Source organism: Montipora capricornis, chromosome 14, assembly GCF_036669925.1.
Source record: "Montipora capricornis isolate CH-2021 chromosome 14, ASM3666992v2, whole genome shotgun sequence".
In the NCBI taxonomy this organism is placed as follows: domain Eukaryota; kingdom Metazoa; phylum Cnidaria; class Anthozoa; order Scleractinia; family Acroporidae; genus Montipora; species Montipora capricornis.
This window is the reverse complement of record NC_090896.1, coordinates 36,300,786-36,310,785: the sequence shown is the minus strand read 5'-3', so window position 1 is coordinate 36,310,785 and position 10,000 is coordinate 36,300,786. Positions and strand designations below refer to the sequence as shown.

Below are 10,000 nucleotides of genomic sequence, written 5' to 3'. Positions count from 1 at the left end.
GGTAGCCAGGTTTTTAACCTCAGAAAAAGATCTGTTTCATCGTATGAAGGTGTGAGCCAAAGGGCCTCTGCTGGCACGACTTCTGGGTGACCCCTTAAATGGTCTTAATGACCCCCAACTTGAAAACATTGCCGGGAACGCTGCAGTTCAATATCACCCAACTCAGTCCCTTCTGTTTTTGAGTAACACATACCTCAGGCAACCCAGTGTGCGCTCATGGACAATGACAATAATGTTGATTTTGATGACGATTACAAGGAAATTGTGATTTCCCTATGTAGGGTGATAAAGGTGTAAAAATTGAGAAAACAGAAAGTGAACCGAAAGGACCATTCAATGACCCCTCCTCTGGCGGCCAACCAGCCACTATACTTCGCCGACAGCTCAAGCCAGGTTTGCTTCCCATGGTCCCTGAACTTGCAAAGCACACGCGACCAGACATGATGACCTCAGTGGTCGCACCTATTGCACAAGTGAAGGAAGTACCACAGGTACATGTAAAATCAAGTGTTGCATTGTTTGTCAAGGTTTAAGGTTGTTGAAATTCAGGATTGGCATGAAGTAGGCATTAAAAACTCTGTTTTCCATCAGGAGCCCTTCATCTCTTGTTAGGTACATGTACAGCTGTAGACATGAAGCAGTTTTGTTGTAATGGTCAGTCAAAGGTATTAGATTTTTTCAAAGAGTTTGAGGTAGAAACCTTGCTTTTATTTTTCAGGAGCCTGTTGTACAAGGTGGATTGAACCGAGCGCCTGGTGCACCAGTTGTGAAGGCAGCTGCTCCCATTCTGACAGCTGTCCAGAAGCTTCTGCATCTCGCTGAGCTAGAGGGACTCAGAGTGCAGTTTACTGATTACCCAAAGGTAGGTCAGGAGCTCCAAATATATTCAAAATTGACCATGAAGTTGAGTGGACTAGAAAGAAGGAGTTCCTTAAGTTTATTACCCAGAACCTTGAGTACATTTGACTTTCTTACTGCAGCGTAAAGTAAATTTGGTCCTGGCCACACTATTGTAATTAGCCAGTATCAAAAATACCATGATAGTACTCTTTCTTTGTCCATCCAAAATTATTGTGCGCATTGTTTCCAGTTTCTCTTGGGACCAGTATAAGTCCCAATTGAAAATAAAAAAAATACTTATGCAAAATTTTGGAGGGACAAACAAAGAGTATTATGGTATTTGTGATATTGGCTCAAAGACAGAACTTCTGTTCTCCTGGCATTCTTTTTTTATTGAGAATGTTCTCCAGATAATTGAATTGTCACTAATGCATACACTTGGAAAGGTACAGTTGCCCTTAGTTGAGTTTCAGGTACATGAAGATCTGACAAATATTTTTGACACAACTTGTCCCTGGGTTAGTGGCATGTAAAAATGTGTTGCCCGCCAGGATGGGCTGGTTGTCCAAAGTCTACTGAGTGAAGCCTTGCAAAACCAATCCACGTGCATGTAATTCAGGAGCAAAAGAAAACAAGCAAACAAAAAAACATGCAACATTTGAGTCTCAATATCTTTGAGGAAATGGCATGGCACCACGCTCAGAATCGATTTCCAGCCACAAAAATTCACTCAGACAGCTCGTTTGGAATACCCTCCATCCATGTTGAACATATTTCTATGCTCGAACTGGGCATGCAAGCTTTGTGGACAAACTTATCCAATCATGAACTTTGATCCACGAGGAACATGCAGCAGTGGTGGGGTTTGATGGTGATGACTTTCACAATTTAATGCTCTCTGTTGGTGATGGGATTGCGCTTTTTCGTTGTGTTTCACTGCAGTGTGGCTGGGCATCCTTATTTTTTTAAGTATGGTTTATTGGTTCTTGTTTTTTGTGATGATTGTAGAAACTGAAGAATTTAAGAGGCCAGTATTCTGTTGTCTTTGCCAGCGGAAAAATTATTGAATAAAGCTGATGCAAAGTTTAGAAAAATTGAAATTTTATGGGAAACATGGGTAGTCCAGGTAGGCAAGATAGGCTCATCTTCCTCATGAGTGATCAATCACAGCTACATGTAGATGTATTGATACATGCAAGCTGATTATGTCTATTCACAGGGTCAGTCATTCAATAGAATATTGGTGGAGATAAAAGCAACCAGGCAAAGTCATTGTGAAGTATTTTTTTACAGTCGGTCAACTTTCAACCAATGATAAATATATTAATGATTTTCCAGGAACGAGAGTACCTGACACTTGTGACAGTGTCTTGCATTCCTCCCATTACATGCTATGGATCAGGAGTGACAGTTGAATCAGCACAGGAGGAAGCAGCGTCAAATGCATTAAAACCATTACTTCAACTGGGCTTGGATCGCTCCACTACATGTACATTAAAATCATTTGAAGACAACCAAGGTGGGTGGTCAAGGTTTGAAACTTGAGAATGAAAGCTCACCTGGGTAATAATAATTTATTATTATGCACATCAACTTGTCTAAAGATGGTGATCCATTATTTTTGTTTTTAAAATGGGGCATCTGGGAGCATTCTTTTAAAATGGTGTGCCCCAAGACACCCCGAGAGAAAGGGGCAGTTTAATACATTGTATGAACTGCTGATATGAAATCAAGTGAAGCGATCATTGATCCTCACAGTTATAATGAAGACAATATGATTCATTTCATATATATTGCTTACTTCGTTGATCCATTCATCAGGGGAACATTAGAACCCACAAATGACCAGCTCGCAACATCAGTGGCTTCATACATGTAGCTCTGTTGGTTAGAGTGTCGCACTGGTATCACGAGGTCGTGGGTTCAAACCCTGTTAAAGTCCTGAATTCTTCAGGCTTCTCTACATAATAATTGCTAAATTGCATTCATAACTGCGAGGATGATAGCTTCACTAGATACATTATTATACCTTGTTACATTTAGATGTTTTGGTGTGTGGCATCGCTGAGTATTTTTACTGGTCAGTTGTGCTGTATTTTGATGAGCCCAAAATACAAACAACCAGTAGAAATTAATACTCATGAATGAAGGGGTAGTTTCTAAAGAAACTGTGGTGCTGCGTCGGTGGGGAAGTAGTATACAAAAATTTGGTTTATCAACAGAGTTGATAATGTAAATTGACCACCGTACAGAGATTCTAAAAGCTGACGTTTCGAGCGTTAGCCCTTCGTCAGAGTGATTCGCTCTGAAGAAGGGCTAACGCTCGAAACGTCAGCTTTTAGAATCTCTGTACAGTGGTCAATTTACATCATCAACTCTGTTGATAAACCAAATTTTTGAAATTAATACTCAGCTGTACTACACACCAAAACATCTAATAAGCTATTTGTTATTCAACTTGTTTGCACTATATTTTTAGCAAATGAATTGTGAACAACCGAAAACATGTGCCAGATTAATTTGTGCGTGCGGGGCAACATCTGTCTTTAACCCATTCACTCTTCAAGCACCCTAGGATGCCCTTAGTTGACGAGAAAATCATGTGGCATCAGACAGAGTAAAATGTGTTAAGTCTCGCTCTCATGAGTCAATGGTTAATACGTACATACATGCATACTTAATTGACCTCTTTCCTTAAGAGCTTTTCAGAGCCAATGAAACAACATCAACGAAACAACAACTGTTGAGAAACCCAACTGGCAGGAGGCAAACCAGTTGGCTATTTACAAGTGCAGCGGAGAAGTTGAACCAGTTACTACTAGGATCAAATTTGACAAGTGGTCAGAGTGGGTCTTGAACCCGGGATCTCCGGATCTTGAGGCAAGCGCCCTAACCACTGGGCCACACTGCCTACTTCAATATTTATTTAGAAAAAAAGGTAGCCTGATTTCTCTTCAGGAAATAGGAGCGCTTTTCGTCAGCCTTCTGTACTTACGTGTATTGAAAAGCTCTGGAGTCCATTGCAATTAATATTGTTCACTCAACAATATTATTGCACCTTACATGTATAGTACCTGAATTAAACTGTTAATAAAGCCACTTAAGCTGGACAAAGGTTGAAAAGTTTACAGGTAACATGGCAATCGCATTGTAAACTTTGTTCTTGTTTTGTTTTGTTTTTTATGCTTCAGCAGGTGGGTTGCTGCCTCAACCAACAAACAATGTTACATCAAGTGACAATGGAAGGGAAAATCAAGTTAAGAAGGAGTAATGTTCAAAAACACTGGGATTCAATTCGACAGGGAAAGGAAAATATTAGTGGCAGTGATTGTCTTTAGTAAATAGACCTTTTTACCGATACGGCAGCCATTTTGATTTCTATGTTTCGAAAGACATTATGGGATGCTCAGGGGGCAAATTAACGTGTATTTGCCCCCTGGGCATCCCATAATAGCTATTCGAAACAATAGAAATCAAAATGGCCGCCGTATCGGTAAAAAGGTGTATTGTGATCTGTGATAGATTTTGTGGTTTCTGTAGTAATGGCAGTTATCTTTTTGTAAGCAATGTCACGTTATTCAACAATGGGGGCAGTGGAAAAATACCATTCATTGAACAGTGTTTAACTGCTGTTTAGCTCTGCCATTGTCTGTTCTGTTCCAAAGAAAAGGCTTTCGTTTTTTGTAACGCCATCTTCTGGAAGCTCTTTACATGAAAATAATTGTAGTTCTGCTAGATTGATTCTGCTCAAATTATCAAAAGTAACATTCATGTTCACAGCAGCTTTTGTATTGTCATATCAAGGAACATTGAAAAACAGCAATATGCATCATTGGGACAAAGTTAAAATGCTGTTTTCGTCTGTCATAGACAGTATTCATAAAAATTAATGGTCGCCATACAATTATTCTTTAAATTGGCTTTGTGATAATCATCCTCATTAGCCTCACTTTAGAACAAAAATTCGTTTGAATTTTGTTCGTGCAAACGAGGTTAGTGAGGATGATTAACCTGCAGACAAAAGAATAATTCTTGGCCGCCATTTATGAATACATGGTCTATGGTCAAGATCATTGTACCTGTGCATTCTAGTTGGAGATATATGTACATGATATACGTCATGGAAAGTAGTTTATTATGGTTCTGTAAAATTCATTTTGCTCCAGCTGTTACATTTGAACCATGTTTACAAGAGCACTGCTTCTTTTTTTCATTACAAGTGTTGACTGGACATTAACCTTGCCTTTCATTTAAGTGGTAAATCAATTTTACTCATTCAAGCTGCACAATCATTAGCAGTATCAGTAATCAGTTGTCTTCCATGGCTTCCTTATTAAGAACAACATCAGATGTGATGTTGCGTTCACGTAACATTGGCTTAACTCTTCTTATGCTTACAATGATTTGGTAATTTTGATCCAGCTCAATGAGTACAAAGTCATAACCGAGAAGTATGCCTTTTACTTTCTATGTGCTACTGTGATCAAAATGACTTTTTTTCTTAAGATTTTGAGAGTGTAATAACACCTTGCTGGCAAAATTTTATCCAAAGGTTGTTTAATTTGAGTGTACGGTTTGGCTTTCATGGCCAGCCATTATTCACTCTCAAGACTGGTTGATTGGGCCTCAGAGGGTTGGATCCAGGGAAACGAAGTCCGACGATTTTAAAGTGCTACTAGGATCAAGAATCATTTCTCTTTTTTTCTTGTGCTCGATACTCGAAAGGCAAGATTTTATGCAATCATTTTAAGGAAAACACGGTGCACCACTACTTGGTAAGGTTCTGACAGATAAGCCAGTGCTCAGAGAGCTGGATCAAGGAGAAAGTGACTTCATTATTTTACTCGCTACATGTACATGTACACTGTAGCTTAAAAATACAGTGTTTGAATGCCGCTTAATTAGTATGCAGAACATGAATTTGACAATCTGAAAGACAAACTCGTGTGCTGCTTACTAATTAAGTCTCTTTCACGCAGTTCATTTTAAGCTAGTGAGTAAAATATAATGATTTTTATAATTTCTCCTCGATCCAGATCACTGAAAGTGGAGTTAAAATAAACAGTCTTCCTCTTGAAATACCAGTAGCCGATTTTCGATATATTAAAATTCAGTTCTAAACAAAAGCCATCATTGCAAGGCTCTGGGGAATAAACTCGTACAAATCTTTATTTTTATTCCTCGTAGCCTCAAAATGTGAAGAAAAACGAGAAGTGATTTTTTTCCTTGTAGTAGCACTGTAAGCTTGGAAGAGATTATTATTTCAAAGATAAGAGAAAAGAAAGTGGGATTTCCTCTAGTTTCCACTTGATTGTCATTGAAAGTTGAAAATAAGCTTTCGACATTGAATGTGGTTTGTCTGGCTTCACTTCTACATTTATTTATTGTTGTGTATTAATCGTTTATTTTATTTTTGCCAGCAGTAAAATACAAAATTATTAATTTTCTTTGTTAACACAAGATAATTTGTATGATTCAAAAAATTGAAGTTGGCTGATTATTTTGTCAAAGGCAAAGTACTAACTTGTCTTTTATTCAGTGAAAATGGAGAAGTTTATCTTAGGTTGAGGGGTTTTTTGGACTCATTGAATGGTAAGCATTTCCTCTTTCTGAATGTTCTGCCATACTTGCATTAATCAAATCAACATACTAGAGATTTTAATAACAAAAGTGGCTTAAAAGTCCAAATAATATTCAGAAATTTTCTCTTTTTTATAATTATATATAATAATTTGTCTTATTGACTTAATGAGTGCTGCAAAAGGGCCTAATTTCCAGGAAAAGATTTTAATGATCACTAGTACTACATAATCAAGAAAAACAAAAACAGATATTAATTTGATAGTATTTATAAATTCATTTTAACAGTCAGGATTTTTGGTGTTATATGCAAAGGCTGTTTTCCTCTCCACTTCCTTGTGAAAGTTATTTCAACTGATATTCTTAGTACTCCTTGTTGTGGTGGTGAACTTGCAGTTTTCCTTAGTTGAAATGCAATTTTTTTTTAGTTGAAATGCAATGGATGGTGTGTAAAGTTGTTATCACTGTCATAATTACAACTGATTCCCTGGAAATGTGTTGTTTTGTCTTTTAAAAGTAAAGTCTCTGCTTACGAGCCAGAAAGCCCTTCAGGCCGGGACTTTTCTCCGGTTTCATAAGCAGGAAACGACTAGGAGTATTTCTACTCCCCCCTAGATGAGATGCTAGTCCATCGCAGGTTTACCCCCGGTGGAGAGAGGCACCGCGAGAGTAAAGTGTCTTTCCCAAGAACACAGCACAATGTCCCCAGCCATGACCCAAACCCGGACCACTCGATCCGGAGTCAAGCACTCTAACCATGAGGCCACCGCGCCTCCCACATAAACGCAAACTTTGCATCCTTTGCGTTGAACTGGTTAATAAAATTAGATGTTTAACGTGGTTGAAACGTGACTGTTGTGACCTTACAGAGAGTGTTTTAAAATAGTAAAAGGTAAAAACTGTTAAAATGTTTGACTAAACGTTTTCGATCTTGCGATCATCTTCAGAGTGATTAAATTGCATAAACCAACTGTTTTATATTTGTGGTTACGTAATACCAGTTCCCATGGGGTATAGGGTAAGGTGGAATGACTGGACTTGTTTATTTAGGACTGGTTTGAAGCGTGCGATGTAAAATGCCTCTTTTATTTTTCTCTTTGTCCATGAGTGAGCCGAAGTCAAAATGTCCCATGTGAATTTTTGTTCGGGGTGTTTCTTTAGGTGTTTGGCCGGTTCCTATTGTTTGTTTATATCGGAATGTTCATTGACACGTACTTCCAGATTGCGTGCCGTTTCACCAATGTAAGCTTGATTACAAGTACACGTGCCTATGTATATTACGTGTGATGGATGAATGTTTTTGTCTTTGAGTTTGAAGAGAGTTTCGATCTGACGTGTTTGCCACAAAATATGGGAGTTAAATGTCTATTTGGTGTATTAAGTTTTGTCATGAATTTCTTGCTTTCAAATTCATTTCGCCGACAAAATGGTAGTTGAATGCCGATTTTTGTTCTATCATCAAACCAGTGAACAGGGATAATCGTCTCATCATCTCTTGCCGTTGGGTTTTCAAAATCGTTAATAACCTCATTAACGAATTTGGCGGGATATCCAGATCGGATGAAAGATTGTTTGATAGCCTCTGTTTTTTGCCTGTTTATGGACCGAAACAAAGTCGAGGTCAATAAACACGCAAAAAAAGAATTTTGCCAATTCAGCCATCTTGACCGAACAAGCTTGGTCAATAAAGGATTTATTATATGGGATAAAACACCAAAGAAAAGTAATATTATCTTCGATCTTGCGGGACCAAGCGAGAAATCCCGAGCGGGCAGTATACATATGTAGCTCCATCTTGCCCGCTCGGGTAGCCAATCACAGCGCGGGAATTGGTTTATCTTGCGTGCTCATAGGCTCGATTACCAGCCGCTGTTTCGGGAAATGAGCCAGCGCTCACTCCCGAAATCTCGGCCGTCTCTTCTCGGGGAGGATACCCGAACTCGAGTGAGCGGCGGAAATCGAGCCTAGCGTGCTCAAGGAGCGAACCGTGTAATAAAATTTATTATTTCCATGCCATTCGGCTGTTTCACCAGGTAAATTCCAAGGAAGCATGGTATTTCTGTCATCGGCTATTTACAATGGTTGTGAGTTACAAGAGCAACGACTTATCAAGTATTCATACTGACATTAAGGTTACGTAATACAACAAAGGTCTAAATTACCAGGTCAACTGATTGAATGACATGTGAAGGCGAGTACAGTTATGTGACAAATTCTAGAAAAAATATAAAGCCTATAATAGTGTTTGTTCTGCGGTAACAAGCTCCCCATTGAGGGCCTCTGTATCCAATTAAGCAGAAACTATCTTGTTCATCACAAAATGTTATTTGTTTGGCCACTTGTACCAAATGCAATTTACAATATGTAGGCTCCACCTCCACTGAATTTAAAGTTAGATTCCGCAACCACAAGTCGAACATGCTCAAGAACAAAAGAACTTGTGAATTGGCCATCCATTTTATAACTCTGAACATGAAATTCCTCAAATTAATTTTATCATCATTGAACAAATTAGGTCCTTTATAAATTCCTTACATCTTGATCAATTATTACTCACTAGGGAGGCCTATTGGACCGCGCAATTATTTACCCTTCATCCTCGTGGTCTTAACAAAAGGCCGGAATTATATCTAAGCTCCGCATTAATGACCACCATTGATTAATTGTGATCTGCTATTTTTCCAATGTATTATCGTTTTAGATGACGTGATTTGTTTATTTTTGGGTTCAGGAGCTCTTTTCAGGGATTCGGTTATGTTTGCCGTGGGCTTTTCATTCAGGGTCTTAATACTGTAGTTTAATGGCCCTCTCTTGGGATCCTGTTACGATTTTTACCTGATTACATTCATTCAGAGGCCCTCAGTGGGGAACTTGTTACCGCAGAACAATTTATATTTTTTCTAGATTTTATCACATAATTGTACTCGCCTTCACCTGTCATTCAATCAGTTTACCTTGTAATTTAGACCTTTGTTGTATTACGTAACCTTAATGTCAATATGCATACTTGATATAAGTCGTTGCTCTTGTGACTCACAACCATTGTAAATAGCTTTTTAGTTTTTAATTTAAAACCTGAAGAAGGTCGAACGGCCGAGACGTCGTTTCCAATTAAAGCCGGAACAGGCAAGAGTTTGTCTTCATCCTCGTCAATTCATACACAGATCTATTGCCTCCTGAGACTACCTTTTTTCATCCCATGAGTTTTAAAGAAAACGTTGCTTACGGTGTTCTTAGTGATAAGTGAAATTTCTGTACCGTAAGTACTGTAATGAAAGTTAGCTTTAACTTTATTTCATATCTGCTTTTTTACTCAGTCTGTAATGAGTTAAAGAGTATCAAGCATTTATGAGTCAATGAATCAATGAGTCAGTGAGTTAATGCAGTTACCCTAACCCATAAAATGAAAGCTAACATTTCAGAGAGTGCTTAGGCCTAATCACTGAAACGAGGGCTTAGGCTTAATCAATAAATTATTGCTATATTGACTGTGAGTATCATTGACTCATGACTCATTGACCATTTGACTCATAAATATATGGGACCTCGATTTTAAAGTGTCAATGGTTTGTAGCACGAA

General features: G+C 38.3%; 1 protein-coding gene across 2 annotated transcripts in view; it reads left to right on the top strand.

Annotated features, from left to right (window-relative positions):
* LOC138032091 (double-stranded RNA-binding protein Staufen homolog 2-like) overlaps positions 1–6,914 on the top strand; it is an 11,940-nt gene extending 5,026 nt beyond the window's left edge. Inside the window, exons 3-6 of one of the 2 annotated variants that reach the window (XM_068879676.1) lie at positions 282–491; positions 719–862; positions 2,179–2,359; positions 4,032–6,914. In XM_068879676.1, the coding sequence (XP_068735777.1) occupies positions 282–491; positions 719–862; positions 2,179–2,359; positions 4,032–4,111 (615 nt within the window). In that variant the 3' untranslated portion in view covers positions 4,112–6,914. The remainder of the gene's footprint in view (positions 1–281; positions 492–718; positions 863–2,178; positions 2,360–4,031) is intronic. The other variant, XM_068879678.1, reaches the window with a different exon arrangement.
* The last annotated feature ends 3,086 nt before the right edge of the window (positions 6,915–10,000 follow it).